The sequence below is a fragment of the Papio anubis genome, chromosome X (assembly GCF_008728515.1).
Source record: "Papio anubis isolate 15944 chromosome X, Panubis1.0, whole genome shotgun sequence".
NCBI lineage: Eukaryota > Metazoa > Chordata > Mammalia > Primates > Cercopithecidae > Papio > Papio anubis.
This window is the reverse complement of record NC_044996.1, coordinates 113,645,587-113,669,212: the sequence shown is the minus strand read 5'-3', so window position 1 is coordinate 113,669,212 and position 23,626 is coordinate 113,645,587. Positions and strand designations below refer to the sequence as shown.

Below are 23,626 nucleotides of genomic sequence, written 5' to 3'. Positions count from 1 at the left end.
TTATTTATTATTATTATACTTTAAGTTGTAGGGTACATGTGCATAACGTGCAGGTTTGTTACATATGTATACTTGTGCCATGTTGGTGTGCTGCACTCATCAACTCGTCATTTACATCAGGTTTAACTCCCAATGCAATCCCTCCCCACTCCCCATGATAGGCCCCGGTGTGTGATGTTCCCCTTCCTGAGTCCAAGTGATCTCATTGTTCAGTTCCCACCTATGAGTGAGAACATGCGGTGTTTGGTTTTCTGTTCTTGTGATAGTTTGCTAAGAATGATGGTTTCCAGCTGCATCCATGTCCCTACAAAGGACATAAACTCATCCTTTTTTATGGCTGCATAGTATTCCATGGTGTATATGTGCCACATTTTCTTAATCCAGTCTGTCACTGATGGACATTTGGGTTGATTCCAAGTCTTTGCTATTGTGAATAGTGCCGCAATAAACATATGTGTGCATGTGTCTTTATAGCAGCATGATTTATAATCCTTTGGGTATATACCCAGTAATGGGATGGCTGGGTCATATGGTACATCTAGTTCTAGATCCTTGAGGAATCGCCATACTGTTTTCTATAATGGTTGAACTAGTTTACAATCCCACCAACAGTGTAAAAGTGTTCCTATTTCTCCACATCCTCTCCAGCATCTGTTGTTTCCTGACTTTTTAATGATTGCCATTCTAACTGGTGTGAGATGGTATCTCATTGTGGTTTTGATTTGCATTTCTCTGATGGCCAGTGATGATGAGCATTTTTTCATGTGTCTGTTGGCTGTATGAATATCTTCTTTTGAGAAATGTTTGTTCATATCCTTTGCCCACTTTTTGATGGGGTTGTTTGTTTTTTTCTTGTAAATTTGTTTGAGTTCTTTGTAGGTTCTGGATATTAGCCCTTTGTCAGATGAGTAGATTGCAAAGATTTTCTCCCATTCTGTAGGTTGCCTGTTCACTCTGATGATAGTTTCTTTTGCTGTGCAGAAGCTCTTTAGTTTAATTGGATCCCATTTGTCAATTTTGGCTTTTGCTGCCGTTGCTTTTGGTGTTTTAGACATGAAGTCTTTGCCCATGCCTATGTCCTGAATGGTACTACCTAGGTTTTCCTCTAGGGTTTTTATGGTATTAGGTCTAACATTTAAGTCTCTAATCCATCTTGAATTAATTTTCGTATAAGGAGTAAGGAAAGGATCCAGTTTCAGCTTTCTACTGATGGCTAGCCAATTTTCCCAGCACCATTTATTAAATAGGGAATCCTTTCCCCATTTCTTGTTTTTCTCAGGTTTGTCAAAGATCAGATGGCTGTAGATGTGTGGTATTATTTCTGAGGACTCTGTTCTGTTCCATTGGTCTATATCTCTGTTTTGGTACCAGTACCATGCTGTTTTGGTTACTGTAGCCTTGTAGTATAGTTTGAAGTCAGGTAGTGTGATGCCTCCAGCTTTGTTCTTTTGACTTAGGATTGTCTTGGAGATGCGGGCTCTTTTTTGGTTCCATATGAACTTTAAAGCAGTTTTTTCCAATTCTGTGAAGAAACTCGTTGGTAGCTTGATGGGGATGGCATTGAATCTATAAATAACCTTGGGCAGTATGGCCATTTTCACGATATTGATTCTTCCTAGCCATGAGCATGGTATGTTCTTCCATTTGTTTGTGTCCTCTTTTATTTCACTGAGCAGTGGTTTGTAGTTCTCCTTGAAGAGGTCCTTTACATCCCTTGTAAGTTGGATTCCTAGGTATTTTATTCTCTTTGAAGCAATTGTGAATGGAAGTTCATTCATGATTTGGCTCTCTGTTTGTCTGTTACTGGTGTATACGAATGCTTGTGATTTTTGCACATTGATTTTGTATCCTGAGACTTTGCTGAATGGGCAAAAACTGGAAAAATTCCCTTTGAAAACTGGCACAAGACAGGGATGCCCTCTCTCACCACTCCTATTCAACATAGTGTTGGATGTTCTGGCTAGGGCAATCAGGCAAGAGAAAGAAATCAAGGGTATTCAGTTAGGAAAAGAAGAAGTCAAATTGTCCCTCTTTGCAGATGACATGATTGTATATTTAGAAAATCCCATTGTCTCAGCCCAAAATCTCCTTAAGCTGATAAGCAATTTCAGAGTATTTCTTTCCCTCCTTCACTGCTTTGGGCAACAGCTGATATGGAGTAAGTGGCCAAAAAATATTAGCTATTATTAGGTCTTCTAATAATGATCTTCTAAAATCACTTTTTCCGTGGTTACCCCCATTGATTTGCCATGAATATCTCTTCAGACATCTTTGCAAAGAATTGAGCCTGACTTTAGATACTCATTCAAAATCAAAATCAGTAATTTTAGGATTGAGGACTCTGGTATTATTTAAGAACTCTTAACTGTACCAAGCCTCACTCCCATTTCTGGCTTTCCCCATATATCAGTTATGTAATAACTACAATATTGTAAAATTTGCAATAGTGTTATGTAACAAATCACCCTAAGACTTATTGACTTAAAATTATCACCATTTATAATTGCACACAGTCTATGGGATCCCGTGAGCTGCTGTGTTATTCTGGCTCACTCATACATTTTCAGTCAGCTAATGGGTGAGCTAGGGACTAGCTTATCTAGGATAAGCTCAGCTAAGATGACTCACCTCTGCTCCATATGGTCTCTCATCATTCAGCAAGCTCTCTTGGGCTAGTTCTCATGCAAGAAACAGGATTCTAATAGAAAAGCAAACAAGGCTTCTTGGAGCTTAAGCTTGGAACTGGCTCACTCATTTCTAACACATTCTTTTAACCAAAGCAAATCACAAGGCAGGCCCATATTCAAGGATTAGGGAAATAGGTTACAACTCCTGATGGTAGCAACTTTAAAAGTCACATTGCAAAAAGATGTGCATACAGAGAGGTCATCAGTGCAATCTACCACACCTTGCAATCTATTAAGTTTCTCACCCCTCTCACAAGTAAGGTATTCTATTAAGATGCATTCCTCTGTATTCAGGTTTCTAATCAACTAATCCTGACTCTCATGTAATATTAACACAGTATCAATATTCTCAAAAGCCAGTAGTCTAGAGGGTCACAAAGATCCTCAAAGATACTTTGTGCAAAATCCTAGGAGGATAAAAACAGAGTACATTGGTTTATGTATACTTTCAGTATTTATTAAGTGTTGACAGTATGGTATTATGTTAAGGAATGAGGATAGAGTTATGAACAAGACAGACACTTGTCTTTATGGATCTAACATTTGGAGGGGGAAAAACATTAAAATGGATTATATCATTACAAATGCAGCTGTTCTCATTGTCTTTTTAGATTTCTCGGGTTGTCGAGTGAGCTACTATAATAAAAATACCTCAAGTTTCAATGTTTCAAACAATATAGATACATGTATCTTTCCCACATTAAGTCCAGCCTAGGTACATAGTCTCTGCTCTAAAAAGGAACACAGGCTAGCAAGGTGGCTATACTATTCTCAATATAATGCTGCATTTAAAAATCTTCATGATGGTGCCACAAATATCTATGCATTCTTTTTCTTATCAAGAGAACATACACTGCCTTCCCAAGAGAGACCAGTCAAATCTCATTGACTTACTGCATCCAGCTAAAAGCCCATTGTCTGTGGATGATGCCCTGTCTTCTCTATCAGATCCAGATATGGTTCCTCATGGTCCAGTGACCTATAAAGTGAAAGTTACACTATCTGCTCCTACCACAACCAATTCTCTCTTTTTAAAATTTTTAAAAATTTTGTGGGTACATAGTAGGTGTATATACTTATGGGGTACTTGAGATGTTTTGATATAGGACATCATGGAGAATGAGGCATCTATCCCCTCCAGCATTGATGTTTTGTGTTACAAACAATCCAATTATACTCTTATTTATTTTTAAATGTACAATTACATTATTTTGATGATAGTCTCCCTGTTGTGCTATCAAATACCGGGTATTATTCATTTTTTCTAACTATTTTTTGTACCCATTAACCATCCCACTGCCCCCTCCCCCTCTATCCTTCCCAGCCTCTGGTAACCACCTTTCTACTCTCTATCTCCATGAGTTCCATTGTTTTGATTTTTAGAGTCTGCAAATAAGTGAGAACATGAGATGTTTTTTCTGTGCTTGGCTTATTTTGCTTAAGATAATGACCTCACCGGATTCAACAACACATCAAAAAGCTTATCCACCATGATCAAGTGGGCTTCATCCCTGGGATGCAAGGCTGGTTCAACATCTCGCAAACTACCAACCCAGCATAGCAACAGAACCAAAGACAAGAACCACATGATTATCCTCTAATAGGATGCAGAAAAGGCTTTGACAAAAATTCAACAGCCTTCGATAAAACTTCAATAAATTCGCTGTATTGATGGAACGTATTTCAAAAAATAATAAGAGCTTATTTATGATAAACCCACAGCCAATATCATACTGAATGGGCAAAAAACTGGAAACATTCCCTTTGGAAAACTGGCAATAAGACAGGGACAGCCCTCTCTCACCACTCCTATTCAACATAGTGTTGGAAGTTCATTAGGGCAATTAGGCAAGAGAAAGAAACAGGGTATTCTAGTTAGAAAAGAAGAAGTCAAATTGTCCCTGTTTGGCAGATGACATTGTATACTTAGAAAACCCCATTGTTCCCAGCCCCAAAATTTCCTGTTGATAAGCAAGTTCAGCAAAGTCTCAGGATACAAAATTAATGTGCAAAAATCACAAGCATTCTTATACACCAATAACAGACAAAACACAGAAGCCAAATCAGTAATGAATCCCATTCACAATTGCTTCAAAGAGAATCAACACCTAGGAATCCAACTTACAAGGGATGTAAAGGACCTCTTCAAGGAGAACTACAAACCACCAAGCCCAGTGAAATAAAAAGAGGACACAAACAAATGGAAGAACATACCATGCCTATGGCTATGAAGAATCAATATCTAAAACGCCACCGCTCAAGGTAATTTTATAGATTCAATGCCATCCCCATCAAGTTACCAATGAGTTTCCTTCACAGAATTGGAAAAACTGGCTTTAAAGTTCATATGGAACCAAAAGAGCCCGTGATTCCAAGACAATCCTAAGTCAAAAGAACAAAGCTGAGGCATCACGCTACTCCGACTTCAAACTCTACTTACAAGGCTACAGTAACTAAAACAGCATGGTACTGGTACCAAAACAGATAGAATTCAATGGAACAGAACAGAGTCCTCAGAAATAATACCACACATCTACAGCCATCTGATCTTGACAAACCTTGAGAAAACAAGAGCCTGGGGAAAGGATTCCTATTTAATAAATGGTGTGCTGGAAAATTTACTAGCCATCAGTAGAAAGCTGAAACTGATCCTTTCCTTACTCCTCTTATAATTAAAATTAATCTAAGATGGATTATATCTTTAAATGTTAGGACCTAATACCATAAAACTCTAGGAGAAAACCTAGGTAGTGACCATTCAGGACCATAGGCATGGGTAAAGATTTACGTTCAAAACACCAAAAGCAACGCAGCAAAAGCCAAAATTGACAAATGGACTTTAATTAAACTAAAGAGCTCTAAAACACAGCAAAAAAGAAACTACCATCAGAGGAATATAAACCTACAGAATGGGAGAAAATTCTTTTTGCAATCTACTCATCTGACAAAGGGCTGAATTATCCAGAACCTAAGCAAAGAACTCCTAAATAAATTCTATAAGAAAAAACAACAACCCCATCAAAAAGTGGGCAAGGATAAGGAACAGACATTTCAAAAGAGGACATTCATACAGCCAACAGACATATGAAAAAATGCCTACCATCAATACAATGCAGAAATGCAAATCAAAACCACAACAGATACCATCTCACCAGTTAGAACATGACCATTCAAAAAGTCAGGAAACAACAGGTGCTGAGAGGATGTGGAGAAATAGGAACACTTTTATTAATTGCTGGTGGGATTGTAAACTAGTTCAACCATTATGGAAAAACAGCATGATGATTCCTCAAGGATCTAGAAACTAGATGTACTATATGACCCAGCCATCCCATTACTGGGATATACTCCAAAGGATTATAAATTCATGCTGCTATAAAGACACATGCACACGATAAGTTTATTGCAGCACTATTCACAATAGCAAAGACTTGGAATCAACCCAAATGTCCATCAGTGACAGATTGATTAAGAAAATGCCATATACACCATGGAATACCATGCAGCCATAAAAGGATGAGTTTCCATATTCCTAGGGACATGGATGCAGCTGGAAACCATCATTCTTAACAAACTATCACAAGAACAGAAAACCAAACACCGCATGTTCTCACTCATAGGTGGGAACTGAACAACGGTGATCACTTGGACTCAGGAAGGGAACATCACACACCAACCTACCAAGGGAGGGGAGGTGAGGGATTGCATTGGGAGTTATACCTGGATGTAAAATGACTTGAGTTGATGGCAGCAGACTAACATGGCACAAGCATACATATGTAATAAACCTGCATGTTATGCACATGTACTCCTACAACTTAAAGTATAATAATAATAAATAAATTAAAAAAAAAAAAAAAAAAAAAAAAAAGATAATGACTCGATTTCCAATGGTGTTGTTGCAAAATGACAGATTCAATTTTTTTTATGGCAGAATAGTACTCCATTTGTGTATATGTGCCACATTTTCTTTATCCATTCATTTGTTGATGGATACCTAAATTTTTTCCAAACCTTGGCTATTGTGAATAGAGCTGTAATAAACATGGGAATGCAGATATTTCCTTCAATATACTGGACTTCTTTGGGTATACAAGTACTCAGCAGTGGGATTGCTGGATCACAGGGAAGCTCTATTTTTAGATTTTTGAGGAACCTCCAAACTGTTCTCTATAGTGGTTTTACTAATTTATATTCCTACAAACAGTGTACAAAGTTTTCCTTTTCTCCACATTCTCTCCAGCACAGGCGCAAAGACAGCAGTAAGTGCTGGACCACCTATGCAAGACCTAGACTATAAATCCAGAACTTCTCTCCCTCTCCACGCCCCCATACCCACCACTCCATTCCGAGTTTTCAAATGTAAGCTAAGATAAATGATTTAATAAAGCTTTTTGAAGTCAGGGATGAGAAAAATAGTTGCTTTTTACATAATCCCACCATCAAAGCAATAATTGCTTAGTTCAAATTTTGGTGATGCAAACAAGGAAAACGAGAGAGCATAAAACAGGGGGATCTGATGCAGTCCAGAAGTCGAGGGAATGGTGGTTTTTAGATAATTATTAGAGAAGATACTGTGATTTGGTTTGAAGGCAGAGCTCACTGAAGTTCTCTAGTTCTGGATATACCTATCGAAAAATTCTTACCCAAACAAATGTCTCAGCGATAAGAGCAGCCTTTCCCCAAATGCCTAAGCTTTTTGTTTTGTTTTGTTTTGTTTTTCAAAATCTTTCTCTGGAATGGAGGCTGACCTTGTCGTTGACTTATCCTTCACCACAAGTAAGAGTCATATTAATCTTGAAACAGACAGAGAGGCCACTGCCTCCACTGATAATTTGCATAATTTTTTTCTACAATTTGGTGCTAATTAAAATGTGAAAGGGGTAGTGATGATATCGGTAAATGTAATAAGGTCATTCTTTGTTCCTGAGAGAAAAGATAATGTCACCAGAAAGGATTGTCTGTATATTCACATAAGAGCAGGAAACAGGAAGCGAGACAGAGTAAGGTAAGATAGCATACTAGTGTATCACATAGTCTGGTATAGCCAATGTAGAATATTTATTTCAAAAAACAAATAAAAATAAAGTTCTGCTTTGCTTTGAGAGTGTTTTTTTTTTTTTTTTTTTTAATCCTGTATAGTTAGATCGTCATGTTACTACTCTGCCTGGTTCAAATTTTGATTTCACTCTGTTCCAGTTATATATGCTATGCAACAAACCACCCTAAAAGTTACTGGCTTAAAATAAGATAGTTTTACGATTTCTCATAATTCTGAGAGTTGACTATGATATTCATGTGCTTCACCTGATATCAACCAAGACACTGGGAAAGCTGGAAAGTCCAAAATGGCCTCACTCACAAGACTGGCATTTGGTGCTGACTACCAACTGGGAACTCAGCTAAAGCTATTGGCCATGAGCCTCGGTTTGTTTCCATTCAGTCTTCTCCATGTGTCTCCTTTGGCTTCCCCACAGCTTGGTGGTTGAGTTCTGTGAAGAAGCCTTCCAAAAGAACAAGCACCAATCATCAAAGATTTATCAAGCTTCTGTTTGTATCACACTTCCTAATATCCCACTGGCCAAAGCCAGGCATATGGCCAAGTTCAGAATCAAAATGAGAAGAGATTACACAAAGACATGAATTCCAGGAGGTGTGGTTAATTGTGGGGCTGCCAAATAATCGCCTTCCACAAATTCCTTAGTAGCTGTGTCATCTCTCTGTGGTCTCAATTTTCTCACCTGGAAACAGGAACAAAAATGGCCCTATAAAAATGGACTAAGATATATTAGGTTGGTGCAAAAGTAATTGTAGTTTGGGACCATGAATTTTAAATCACGATAACTAGGCTCAAACTCATCTTTATTAATCAAAGTAGGAGCCATTACAATCAACACATTTTTGCCAAGAAGAAATAAGTGTGTTTATTCCTGTAGCGTAAAAATACGTGCTTTGGGATTCAATGAACCCTTGGAAAGCATTTTCTGCATCCTGCTAGTTGTGGAAGCATTATCCCTATAAAAAGTTGTCAAGATGCTTGAAGAAGTGGTAGTCAGTTGGTGAGAGGTCAGGTAAATATGGCAGATGAAGCAAAACTTCGTAGCTCAATTCATTCAACTTGTGAAGCGTTGGTTGTGTGACATGCGGTTGGACATTGTCATGGAGAAGAATTGGGCCCTTTCTGTTGACCAACGCTGGCTGCAGGCATGGCAGTTTTTGATGAATCTCATCAATTTACTGAGCATACTTCTCAAATGTCATGGTTTTACTGGGATTCAGAAAGCTGTAGTGGGTTAGGTCAGCAGTAGACCAGTGATCAGTGACCATGACCTTCTTTTGGTACAAGTTCGGCTTTGGGAAGTGCTTTGGAGCTTCTTCTCAGTCCAACCACTGAACTGGGCATCGCCAGTTGTCATATAAAATCCACTTTTATGTTGCACGTTACAATCTGATCAAGAAATGGTTTGTTGTTGGCGTAGGGTAAGAAAAGATGCACTTCCAAACAATCATTTTTTTATTTTCGCTCAGCGTATAAGGCACCCACTTATCGAGTTTTTTGACCTTTCCAATTTGTTTCAAATGCTAAACGACTGTGAAATGGTTGACATTGAGTTCTTCGGCAACTTCTCATGTAGTTGTAAGAGGATCAGCTTCGATGATTGCGTTCAATCAGTCATTGTCAACTTCTGTGCCCCGCATCTTCAAGACTCTCATCTCCTTTGAAAACCTTCTTGAACCACCGCTGCACTGTGCATTTGTTAGCAGTAACTGGGCCAAATGTGTTTTTGACATTGTGAGTTGTCTCTGCTTCCTTACGATCCATTCTGAACTCAAATAAGAAAATCGCTCGAATTTGCTTTTTGTCTAACATCATTTCCATAGTCTAAAATAAACATAAAATAAACAATAAGTAATAAGTCATTAGCAAAAAACATAAAGCAAGAAATGCTCATTAAAATGATGTATAACATAAATACATTTATTTGAGAATTGTATTTCAATATGAAACGGCAAGTTCCATGAATGTGAAAACCGCACTTACTTTTGTAGTCACCTAATAACACATTTAAGAAGCTTAAAACTGTGCTCAGCACATGGTAAGACACCAGCAAGTATTAGTTACCGTTATTTTTTAGTAGTTTTCCTACAGAGCTGTAAATAAAATAAAATACTTTCCAAACATTGATAAAAACTATAAAGCAGTAATACATTATAAGCTTCTATCCTAGTCTGCCTTCCCCTCAGGGCTTTAAAATGTGTCATTTCTGTAAATGTTACCTCTGACATGAAAGCACCAACACAATGTTCAGCAATTCCCAGTTGATTGTGACAAGAGCCTCACTCTCCCTCTTTCTTTTTCTCTTCCTGTCTTGCTCTCCCTTTTCCCTATTCTTTCACTCACTTTGATAAGGCAAATTGCCAAGTAGTCACAAAATCCTAGACAAACAAGTCTGTACCTATGTGGGCGACGCTGTGGATTTAGAAAGGGAAACAGTTCCTTGATAAATTTCTCCTGTAGTCCTGGGTTTCCAACCCCTATGTCATTCAACTCTAGAAATCTTCTGGTATGTTCTCCCACTGGTCATTTTCACTCAGACTGCCATCACAAGGAGACTACCCAATGTTCTTTCCATTTGTCTGTTTTCTTCCTTGCCTCTCATTCCCTGCCTGGTCCACCTAGAAAGTCTGCCTTTTTTCCTTCTCTCTTAAACCACTAATCTCTAAATCTGACTTCTCCTTTCTAATCCCGTAGAGCCTGCCTTGTCACCTCCAAACAAGATCCATCTTGGCCTCCTGTTATCCTCAGCCCACAGCAATATTTCACTTACAACCTTCATTAGTTTCTACCTCAGGTGTGTCAGGCATTTAGTTTGTGCCAATATTTTATTTCTTTTTATATCTATACCAAGACTGCACTAGACTGTCCAAGTAGAAATTTAACCGATTCCTGTTTTGTAGTCCTTCCCACTCCTTAGGAGAGTTAAAGATTCCTGAGCGTGTTAGGTAATGATAGTTAATATTTATTAATAACTTACTGTGTGTCAGCTATATTCTAAGTGGTTTACACTGTTAGAAGTAGAATAACCTAAGACTGCTAAACAGCAGTCTAGAACAAAGCTGAATTCCTTGCTTACCTTGCAAGGGGGAATGTGGTACATACTAAAGGATTAATAAATGTTCACTATTAAATTGATTGATTGTAGTGGTGGTGGCAGTGGTGGTGATTTTTAAAGTGTGGGTCAAATTTTTTTTCCCACAAATCCACATCCATGTATTTAAGAAAAGATAGAAATTTCATTCTATCTTTTTGTATGCCTTTGAGAGGACACCCCTGGCACCAAACTCCCAGGCAAATGCCACCATCTGTATGATTTTCCTTCATTTGCCACCGTAGGCACAGCAGGTACTACTAGGTTAACCTTTTCTTTCGCAAGCCTTCTCTCAAAATAGTAAACACTTTAGCTGTTGGAAAGCTGTAATCTCAAACTGCAAATTTAAAAATCTCTCTCTGGGGTTCAAAAAATAGAAATACAAAATAAAAATCTCTCTCTTCTAGAACATAATGTTTGAACTGTTACATATTATTCACACTATTTCACATTATGGCATTATGAAATATGGTTATAGGTATTAAAAAATGAAAGAAAACTGTTATTTGTTAACACTAACCGAAAGATTTTTATGATACTCAAGTAAAATGATAGAATGAATTATTTTAAAAATGCATGAATCTTCACCTTCTGTGAAGTGTCATGGAGGATTAGTCCTAACTGATATGCCTATAAGTAACTGACTTAATGCATATATTGGTTCTCTTAATGCTGGAAGTGACAGAAAACTGGTCTCAAACTGATTTAAACAATAAATATGATCAAGGTTCCAGTTTGTTTTTGTTTTTTTTTTCACATTTCTCTGGGTTCTATTTTTCTGTGTTGACCTAACAGCTTCATCTGACTTCCCTCTTGGTGACAAAAATGGCCTGAAGCAGTTTCAGAACCCACATCTGCAAACTTACTTTTGATGAAAATCATCTCTTTAGGGACCTTCTTTCCCAAAGCATCCAGGAAAGATTGCTCTGAAACTGATTGGCCTGAATTAGGTCACACGCTCATTCCTGTGCTAAACCACACCTCACTTCTACAGCTAAATGTCACTAAATCTCAACCAAACTCTACAGCTGCACCACAACAAAGGTAGAGAAGTAGGTACAAAGTTCCTCAAAGGAAAGTAAGGATGAAAGATGATTGATTGATAAACAGACAGGTAGACAGAATAGATAGATGAATTAGGAAAAGATAACCAACTAATATCTGTCACATTGCTTTGACTTGATTTTTTAGTCGATTAATGAAACCAAATAGTGATTTTGACATTACAATACTTTCCAAATATATGCAGGTTGTAGAGATCATTTAAGGAAAAAATATGTTAAGTGTTGTAGCAGATAGTTTTGGTGCCTCACCCATATCCCTTTAGCACTTACCATTTTTATACATGCTGCTTAATTTCCAACTTCCTGTACTTGCTTCTCTTTGCTTGGGGCTATCTCTGCTCATTCTTGGGAGAGAGCAGAAATGTAGCCGTTATGCCCCTGTAAAGCAGTGGCTGATACATCAATACCCTGTCCCCCTTGCCATTCAGATCTAATAACTCCAAGCTTAATTTCCTACATATATATATATATATATATATATATATATACACATACATATATATATATATATATATATATATATATGTATATACACACACACACTTTAAGTTCTAGGGTGCATGTGCACAACGTGCAGGTTTGTTACATAGGTATACACGTGCCATGTTGGTTTGCTGCACCCATTAACTCAGTGTTTACATTAGGTATTTCTCCTAAAGCTATCCCTCACCTACCCCCCAACCCCACGACAGGCCCTGGTGTGTGATGTTCACTGTGCTGTTTCCAAGTGTTCTCATTATTCAATTCCCACCTATGAGTGAGAACATGCGTTATTTGATTTTTTAGGTCCTTGGCTGACGGTTGCTCAGAATGATGGTTTCCTTCATCCATGTCCTGCAAAGGACTTGTAGACTCATCTTTTATGGTTGCATAGTATTTACATGAATTGTATGTACCACATTTTGCTAATCAGTCTATCATTGATGGACATTTGGGTTGGTTCCAAGTCTTTGCTATTGAATAGTGTCGGAATAAACATACGTATTGCATGTGTCTTTATAGCAGCATGATTTATAATCCTTTGGATATATACCCCATAATGGGATCACTGGGTCAAATGCTATTTCTAGTTCTAGATCCTTGAGGAATTGCCACACACAATGGTTGAACTGGTTACACTCCACCAACAGTGTAAAGCGTTCCTATTTCTCCACATCCTCTCCAGCATCCTGTTGTTTCCTGACTTTTAAATGATGCGCCATTCTAACTGGTGTGAATGGTATCTCATTAATGGTTTTGATTTGCATTTCTCTGATGGCCAGAGAGGTGATGAGCATTTTTCATGTGTCTGTGGGCTGCATAAATGTCTTCTTTTTGAGAAGTGTCTGTTCATCCTTTTTTTTGATGGGAGTTGTTTGATTTTTTTTCCTTGTAAATTTATTTCGTTCTCTGTAGATTCTGGATATTAGCCCTTTTGTCAGATGGGTAGTGCAAAAATTCCTCCCCATTCTGTAGGTTGCCTGTTCCTCTGATGGTAGTTTCTTTTGCTGTGCAGAAGCTCTTTAGTTTAATTAGATCTCATTTGTCTATTTTGGCTTTTTTTTGCCATTGATTTTGGTGTTGTAGTCATGAAGTCTTTGCCCATGCCTATGTCCTGAACGGTATTGCCTAGATTTTCTTCTAGGGTTTTTATGGTTTCAGATCTAACATTTAAGTCTTTAATCCATCTTGAATTAATTTTTGTATAAGGTGTAAGGAAGGGATCCAGTTTCAGCTTTCTACATATGGCTAGCCAGTTCACCCAGCACCATTTATTAAATAGGGAATCCTTTCCCCATTTCTTGTTTTTGTCAGGTTTGTCAAAGATCAGATGGTTGTAGATGTGTGGTATTATTTCTGAGGCTTCTGTTCTGTCCCATTGGTCTATATCTCTGTTTTGATACTAGTACCGTGCTGTTTTGGTTACTGTGGCCTTAATTTCCTACATCTTCTTTTAGGGATAACAAGTATTAAGATTCAGTTGTTCACATTGGTGACTTGCATGATAATATACCCTTTATTGATAATCTTCCTTGTTTCACTTCTCACCCTGTTGGTGTGTCCTGGGATCATATCCCAAAACTACTTGAGCTCAAATTTTTATTTCTGGGTTTGCTTCTGCAGAGACCCAAACCAAGACAGTTGGTTTCAATACTCAGGTACTTACAAGGAGACCATGGACATCAACTGAATCAGAATTCCATGGCATAGCTTTTCAAATTTATATCACAATAAGTTGAAAAGATGTTGATTCTTCCTTCTATAATATTTTCTGTTTCTGTATGTCTTACATTCTGGTGTCTCAAAACATGGCCACAACCAGGGAAGGAATTGAAATTTGGAGTAAATGTCCTGTTTTAGTAGGTCTACATTTAAAACATGGACCTGAAATTGAGATTATAAACAAAAGTAGATGTGAGTATAAAGTAGAAAGTGAAGTTGGAGGGGGAAATTGTTTGGATTTACTGTAACCAATGGAGCTGCTTAGTCTAGTCGAGGAATTTCAGTCATTTCTGTGGAGTCTAGATGACTGATGTTATACAAGGATACCTCTGGAAAATTCACTGTGCAGTTTTACTAAATTTGGATGAGAATATGTTCACTCAATGTTATGATGTCAATAATAGAATGGACATTTCCTTTAAAGACAATTTTAAATTAAATATCTCACATATTCCTACTCATTTATCAAGGGCTATGTCATTCATGGCAATATAAGATAGTTCTTTTCACTCTCAAAATATTCCAGATGCAGAAACTTTCCAATATTTGCTGTAGATGAAAGTGTACAATTTCACAATTCAATGAGAAAAAAAGAATTAGGAAAAATATTTTTCAGAAAGTTTATTTAGTATCATCTACAAGACCTGTTATGAGACTTAGTTGGTGTTGTATGGAATGGAATATATCAGTCTATTCTCACACTGCTAATAAAGACATACCTGAGACTGGGTGATTTATAAAGGAAAGAGATTTAATTGACTCACAGTTCAGCATGGCTGGGGAGGCCTCAGGAAACTTACAGTCATGCCAGATGAGAAAGCAAACACATTCTTTTTCACATGGCAGCAGGAAGGAGAACAATGAGCAAAAGAGGGAAAAGCCCCTTATAAAACCATCAGACCTCGTGATAACTCACTATCACGAGAGCAGCATGAGGGTAACCGCCCCTGTGATTCAATTATCTCCACCTGATCTCTCCCAGGACATGTGGGGATTATGGGAACAACAATTTAAGATGAGGTTTTGGTAGGGACACAGCCAAACCATATCATAGAGTTTCGAATCTGAAAAAAAAAAAAAAAAGAAGCTAATTTAGTTTCAGAAAGCTAAGATTTTATGAAACATTTAAAAATTCACTTTATAATTTTTCATGCATTTTGAAGCCTTTACCCTTTAAATGGAAATGGAATATAACTATTATTTGACATTTCCAAATTGTGCGTTCATCAACAATTTTCAGAATTCCAACATGTCTTCATCAACTCTATATTACATGTTAGTACACTACATCTCAATTTTCAAACTATAATTTTTTACTTTTTCCTCACACTTTCATCTCACCCTTTCAAAATGTGTTAATCCCCTTTGCTCTTTTCCCCATCTCGTCTCTTGTTGCCTTTCTCCCCCTCTTCCTTTTTTAATTTCTGTTCTCTTTTACCTGAAATCTTCGTCTTCATCTTTTGCTACCAATTATGTTCTTAATTGGTTGAAGTGAGCAAGGTAGGAAATTCTCCACTTTGATTCCATTCTCTCATATGGTTTATTTTTAATATGTTTTAATAAGCAGTTTAACATGAATCTTACTTCCAATTTAACATGCAAAATTTAGAAAATTGGTGAAAAATATGCCTGCTTTTTTACCCCCAAAGAACCAAGTTTAAAATGTTTTGTGATTTTGAGGCATCCTTTTCCCTAAAAGCAAGCTTAACAGATTCTTAGCATTCATCTCTGTGTGAAACTGTAGAAACTTTAAAAAAATTATTTGAAGTAGCAACAACTCAAAGATAAATTGTCTGCTTTAAATGCAAGGTGCTAAAATAAAACTAGAAGATTGACAATATTATTCATCTTTATCACTGTTCTACTTAAAATTTGAAAATTAATGTTGGAAATGTGAGAGAGTGCAGGAAACCTTAATGGTTTTATAATTTCACCTGAATATATATTTGATTTCTTCTTTCTGACTTTGAAACTTTAAAATTAGCGACTATTTTTCAGTAACTTGTTAAAATATGGTCCGTTCTTATATTTGCAGTATTCTTATACTGAGAACCCTACAACTTCATCATCATTTAATTTTTATGTTATTATATTTGTTTCTTAAAAAGATTATAACATTATGTATTAGTTATCTATTGCTGTATAGCAATTACTTCAAAGATAGTGACTTAAAACTACGTATATATATCTTTAGAATATCAGGATACATATGGGTCAGAAGTCTAAGCACAGATTATCCAGATTCTTTGCTTCAGAGTCTCTCACAAAGACTGCACACTAGGTGTTGACCAGGACTAGGGTCTTATTTGAAAGTTTGACTTGGAAGGACCTGCTTCCAAACTCACCTGTTGTTGATAAGTTTCAGTTCCATATGGGTTATTGGACTGTAGTCTTCCTTTTCTTGTTGGCTGAGGGCCACGTTTAGTTCCTCCTGTCTCTAACATGGCAATTTGCCTCGTCAAAACCAGTGAAAGAAAGTGGGGGAGAGGGGGAAGAGAGAGAGAGAGAGAGAAGGAGAAAGAAATAAATTGCTAGCAAGACTAAAGTCCCAATCTTATGTAACCCAATTGGAGAAGTGATATCTTTTTGTCTTTGACATATTCTGTTTGTCAGAAGCAAGTCAAAAGTCTTGACCACTCTCAAGGGGAGAAAATTATTAAAGGACTCAAATACTAGGAGACAGAGATCAGTGAGTGCCATTTTAGAGTCTGCCCACCACAGATTATTTCCCTTCACCTATTGGCATTTGAAAATGCAGCTAATACTCTAGGATTCTCCAAACCTAATTTTTTTGTATTGGTGTAAGCACTATTTTTATAATTAGAAAAGTATTTATCATAATCCGTTATGTGTAGTAATATAATATATTAAGAAATTGAATTCCTTCATATTTCAAAAAGTACCTGGGGTTGGGGACAGCTATGTTGTCATAAACCTTAATACATACATGATTGGAATGGATTTTGAAATATTTTTCTCTAAGAGACAGTATAAGCCTGAAACCACTGAGACTCCCAAATACAGATGATTCATATTTATTTAGTTTTCATGCAAAATTTCCCATGCTGATTTAAACTCTCAGATTTTCATATATGGTGTTTTGTTTTTTATATAATGAATGTCTATAAAATTCCTATTATTTTTTTCAAAAGTATTATGGCAAATATTTCCTAGTAAAATCTAAAGATATCCTTGAAATAATTTTATGCTCTCATTTATGTTAAGAGCTCAATATTAAAGTAATGTTTTTTTCTTATTTCCTAGTAACTAAAATTCTTACTATATTCATGAAGAGCTCTGCCTCTATTAAAAAGCTTTTATTGCAAACAGAAATGTCAAAATACAACAAAGGTAGAGGTATGATTTTTCATCTGTAATGTAATTTTAAGTATACATTTTATTGCATAAGCAGAGATTTATACCAACATGTGCTTTCAGTATTCACAGATTAATTTTCATATGTATTTTTAAAAATAACGAAATGGCTGCTTTGGTGTGGGGATAGTATGGTACCGTATTTATTGTGAAAATGATTCTTATCTTTCATCTTTTTCAAATGGTGAGTTCAGTATGTTTAACATTGCTGGTTTTATAATATTGCAAATATTCTTGAGAGGAAAAAATAATAAGAGACTGATAAGAATAATTCATATTTGTTCAAAGTTTAATCTGTTTTTTATTTGAACAAAAACTTGGACAAAATATCCAACTTTCCTTTGAGATCAGTGCTCTTCAATGCGGTAACCACAGCCTACCATATGAGCATTTGAAATATGGCTAGTCCCCACTGAAATGTGCTGTAAGTATAAAACGCTCAGCAAATTACAAGACCTAAGTATGAAAAAAATAAAATATCTCATCGGTACTTTTTATATTGAGTACAGGTTGAAGTGACAAAAATTTGGCTATATTAAGTTAAAATACGACATTAAAATTAATTTGACCTGTTTATTACTTTTTTAATGTGTAGAAAATTTTAAATTACATGTATCACTCTCATTATAACTTTATTGGACATCATTGTTCTAGATAAACAACGGCAATGTTGAAAGGTGTCATAATGGGGACAATTGTCTCTGTGAAGAAGAAATTAGATTAACCCTACAATATGTATTAGCCCCAGAGTTGCTTAGAATTGACTCACTCTGCTTTATTGAAAATAGGTTTTCATGTAAAATCTCTGCCTGATGTAGCCAACCATGATTCAATGAGCAAACAAAAATCTTAAAGGGGAAAAATCATTTTTTGAATCTATTTCACATAACTAGTATCAAAAAGAAAAACATAAATCCACAACTAGGATTATATGGGATGTAATTCTTGGATTTCTTTTGGTCTTATAATGCTTTATACCTAGAAGATGTTCAACAAATTATTATTGAATGATTGTAGTTTAACCATCAGTTACATTTTGCAGCAATACATTTATTAGTAGCAAAATCTGAGTGTTTACTAATTTTCATCACCTAATCAGCAAATTAGTACTGTTCTTATATTGCTATGCCTACGCTCACCTCACTGGTTTAATCAGCAATGGCATCAGCTGCACCATCATCTGCTAAATTTTTCAGAATTTTATGATTTATAAACCACTATATATTGCACAGTTTCCTATACATTAGCTCATTTGAGTCACAGAAGTTATAGGAGGTGGATCTTGTCTTTCTTTGCTCAGAAAAAGAAATCCAGGTTCAGCAAGGTTAACTGACCTTGTTTAAGATCAGCATGTTGCTAGGTGACGGAAGGTGTTCACTTCTCACTGAACTTTGCATATCAAAAGAGATTTAAAGAATTAACCTTGGCCAGGCGCAGTGAGGCGAGCTGCCTGTAATCCCGCTTTGCAGGGCTGAGGCGGGCGGATCACCGAGGTCGGTCGAGACCATCACCGGCTACCACGGTGAAACCCGTCTCTATACTAAAAAATATCTAAAAACTAGCGTGGTGGCGGGCGCCTGTGATCCCAGCTACTCAGGCTGAGGCAGAATGGTAAAGCCAGGGCGGAGCTTGCAGTGAGCACGAGATCCGCCCTCAGAAACCAGCCTGGGTGACAGAAGGGCCTAGTCTCAAAAAAAGTTGGTTGTGTCACTGTGGGGACATGGATGTGGAATCCATCATTCTTGGCAAGCTATGCCGGGAGCAGGCAAGCACATGTTCTCACGCCATAGGTGGGAACTGAACAATGAATCACTTGGACTGGAAGGGGAACATCACACACGGGGCCTATCATGGGGAGGGGAGGGAGAAAGTTGCATTAGGGTGCCACTGGTATGTAAGTAACGAGTTGATGCAACAAAGAACACAAAATATACATATGTAACAAACCTGCACCGCGTTATGCACATGTACCCTACAAACACAGGCATAATAATAGCCAGTATTCAAAAAAAAAAAAAAAAAAAAAGATTAACCTTGGAAACGGGGTTGCGTTTGCCCGTCTTAATGATCACCAATTTGATACTAAGGCTTTGCAGTTGGTTGGTTGGTTGTTGTTGATTGACAGAAGTATTAGTCTTCAGAATGAATTAATTCATTAAAGAAATAAAACGTTGGGTTCATTCATTCCATAAATAATTGGACATTTATTATGTATATGATATCAGTCTAAGTGGATACTTAAAAGGAATAGAGATTACTATAGTTAATAGCAATGTATTGTATTCTTGCAAGTGGCCAAGAGAATACATTTTAAACATTCTCGCCATAAAAAATGATAAGAATGGGAGGTAATGCATATGTTAATTATCTCAATTTAGCCATTCCACAGTGTATGCATATTTCAAAACATTATGTTGTACACAATAAATATATACAATTTTATGTGTTAATTTAAAAATAAATAAATTAGAAAAAGTAAAAATCACTAGGATCATGGAAATAAAAATGTTTACATTTATGTGAATGTTAGTAATATAATAGAGGGCATATCCAAAATATAGTATCATATTAATAACATTTTGTATGATTCTTATAGACTACAAAATAATAAAGGAATAGAATGTTTTTAAATAAAAAATAGAAATTGCAGTGAAGTGGAAGAGAGAGTAATCATAAACCCTTCATAATCCTTCCTTTGCCTTGTAATATAGCTTGGAAGGTAATTATGTGGAAAGTTGAAATTGCAACAAAGAATGGTTAATACAGGAGTTGCCCAAGGACAAACAATTATTTTCTCAAAAAACTATAGCAGAAGCAAAATGGCCTTGGACCACAGTGATAAAGAAGGCCCTCATGTAGACATTGTTCTATTCTGAAGTAGAATTTGCAGTACTCAAGAGAAGAGGAAAGATTATTATAGGTTGAGAGACTGTAAACAAAATATTATGGTAGGATTACTCCTGAATAGAGTACGGTGATTGTGTTTGAAATTGAAAAGGTATGTTTGGGCAAGAGTTTGAAAACCTTTAGCCACCATGCCAAGGGAGCTCAAATCCTTATCTCTGAGTAAGGGCAGTGGTTGTCGTTAATGATCCTTGAGCACAATTCTGTCCCATTAAAGACAGTGGATTCAACTGCTTCTAGCATTAGTCCATATGAGGGAGTAAAGTGATTCAATACACTATTTTCCCCCAGTAAATGGTTCATAAAGGAAGGCTTTGGCTCTGCCTTGTTTGTCTCCATAGGAGAATATATCAGAATCTCTAGAGGAGCATGGGTAGTGTAACCTTTCCCTACATGCACATACAACAAATACTGATAATCCACTCACAGGGGAGGGACTGATTTTTAAGAATTAAGTTTTGTTTTAGAAGACTCAGTCTGATGGCAACGCAGGGGTTGAATTATAGCAGGTAGAGACTGGTCTACAAACTGGTTTGAGATGTATTTTTTTTTTTCCAGTGGCCCAGTTAATAAGGACTTGGACAAACTTCTTGCTCTGGGAATGTGAAAGGCCAGGCTGGAAGTAAGAGGTTAGGAAGTTCCAAACTGTCCCACATTTTCCTTTCTTCTGAGCCCTCCAAACTGTACCAGACTCTGCATGTTAAACATTTCCAAAGTCGCTTCCACATTTTCGGATATCTTTTCAGCAGTGCCCCACTCTACTGGTACCAAATTACTTTATTAGTCCATTTTCACACTGCTGATAAAGACATACCCGAGACTGGGCAATTTACAAAAGAAAGAGGTTTAATGGACTTACAGTTCCGCTTGGCTGGGGAGGCCTCACAATCATGGCAGAAGGCAAGGAGGAACAAGGCACATCTTACGTGAATGGTAGCAGTCAAAGAGAGAGCTTTTGGAGGGAAACTCTGCTTTTCAAAACCATCAGATCTCATGAGACTTATTCACAATCACTAGAACAGCACAGGAAAGACCTGCTCCCATGATTCAATTACCTCCCACTGGGTCCCTCCCATAACACATGGGAATTCAACGTGAGATTTGGGTGGAGACACAGCCAAACCATATCAATGATGCCAAATAAAAGAAGACTGTGGAGTAAATTACACATGGAGAACAGGAAGAGGAACTAGGAAATATAGATACTGTGACAATTAACTCTGTTCTACAAAAGAAGAAATGGGCTGAAAGTGGTTACCCCCTAAAACTAAAATCCAAAAGCACCTAAGTCATAAAGCACACTGTTACACCGAGTCCTTCCAACTCTTAACTTACCTGTTTTACTACACTACACTTGACTTGAGTTTTAGACTTAGTAAATCTGAGGTAAATGTAGATTGAGAATGAGAACAAAATGTTAAAAAGAAAGCAGTCTCATTTTCTTACTACTAATAGGCACTGCAGTTTTTTTGGACTCTAGCAGGGATGTTTGTACCACTGGGATCTAAGCATCTGTTTCCAAATTATAAAAATTAGGCTGAGCTATCATGACTCCATTATAAACTTATGGAATTAGATTCCTTGGTATGGAGCTTGGATATACATATTAAAACAAAATAAAACAAAAACTCCTACCAAATTGATTCTTCTGTGTGCTCTAGTTAAGACTATTATGGTTAAGAAAATAAATACTTGCTGTATGGAATATTTACCGTCATATTTTAAATTAATAAAAAATAATTTTGCTGGCCTTCCCACCTTCCAACTCCTAGAGACAACAAATTCAGGTTTGAAAATCAGTCATATTAAATAATTATATTGATATTTACCCTTTGTTTTTATGTTATTACTTTCTTCAATTTTCACACATATTTGTTCATCAATTGGTTATGATGGACTTCACTTTTTTTCAGTCTTACAAATGAGATTCCTCCCTCCAAAAATCAATTGGCACCTGCTGACTTAGTTTATTCTAATATGAAGACACAGAAAATGAATACGGCCAAAAACAGTTAAAAAAAAAAAAAAAAAAAAAAAAAGCCTGTTTTTCAAAAGACTAGATTGTCAGTTGAAGCAGAAAATTATATTCAGTGTATTGGATTTATGCATTGTTTTAGCCTTCTCCAACCAATTTAGAAATGCATTTTCTTATGAAATTGAGATTATTACAAATCCTGTGCTAAGCAGCTGAAATAATATGCCTATGCCAAGGTCATATCTTAAAAGTTTGGAGGAGAGCACTGCAATTGAATATAAGTTTATAAATGTATTCCACAAACTTTTCTGATATATTTTAATAATTCTTACGTTTTACCTATATTGTCTTCGTTTTCACTTTACCTTTGACAGTGTTTCATACATATTCATTGTTTGAAAGAAATTAAGCAGACAGTATTCTAAAGTCAATATTGAGTCTGCTAATGAAAATGGTTAAGTTAATTAACTAAATGGCAACCTTCACTGAACTTATTCAAAGCTATTTCCCCTCATGATGTGTTTTCCTGAAGAAATGATGCATAAAAATTAAACCCCTGTTATTCTCTATTCTTCTGTATCAGCCTCTAAATTGTCACTTTACATGTTACAACCTGTTGCATGATGATTAATTGTGACAATTTAATGGCAGCAGGTAAAGGATAAAACCCTAAGGAATTACTCAAACCATCATTCCTCAAGAAAAGAAATTTTAAAATGTGGTTCTATCAGAAATTTGGCTAATTATTTTTACATTTTAAATCAAAAACTGAACTACTTTTAATGTACCAGTTATAAATCAGATAAAATCATATTTTATTTTTGTCTTTTTTTTTGTTTTTGCATCTGTGAGAAATAATGGAGTCTTCAAAGTAAAAGAAAAGAAAAACATTCATTTTGCAATGCCTATACCAAATTAGTTATTTTAGGATACTGAATGAAATGGTTTTCTATACTCAATAAAGGTAAAAGAATAAGCAGAGATATATCTGGTTTTGTGAAACTTGAAGCACATTCTAATTTGGCAGTTTTCTTTAAGTCAAAGAATACAACAGGACAAATATAAAATTAGGTATGAACATGATTATATAAAGAAAGGAAATACCAAATTATACATTTTTTAAAAGATGACAGATACTACATACATCGTAAAACTGAAAAAATAAGCAGAATGTTTTCTTAATAATAAACTGTCTCTGCAATACTAGAATATACTGTGTCTGAAATACTTTTTCCTATCTTTCTGGATGCATCCTCTTTTAGCACCTCT

General features: G+C 36.2%; 1 protein-coding gene across 1 annotated transcript in view; it reads right to left on the bottom strand.

The window, feature by feature from the left end:
- DMD (dystrophin) overlaps nucleotides 1–23,626 on the bottom strand; it is a 2,174,064-nt gene that overhangs the window by 713,773 nt on the left and 1,436,665 nt on the right. The window contains exon 55 of the mRNA XM_031660704.1: nucleotides 22,838–22,847. Coding sequence (XP_031516564.1) covers nucleotides 22,838–22,847 — 10 coding nt within the window. The remainder of the gene's footprint in view (nucleotides 1–22,837; nucleotides 22,848–23,626) is intronic.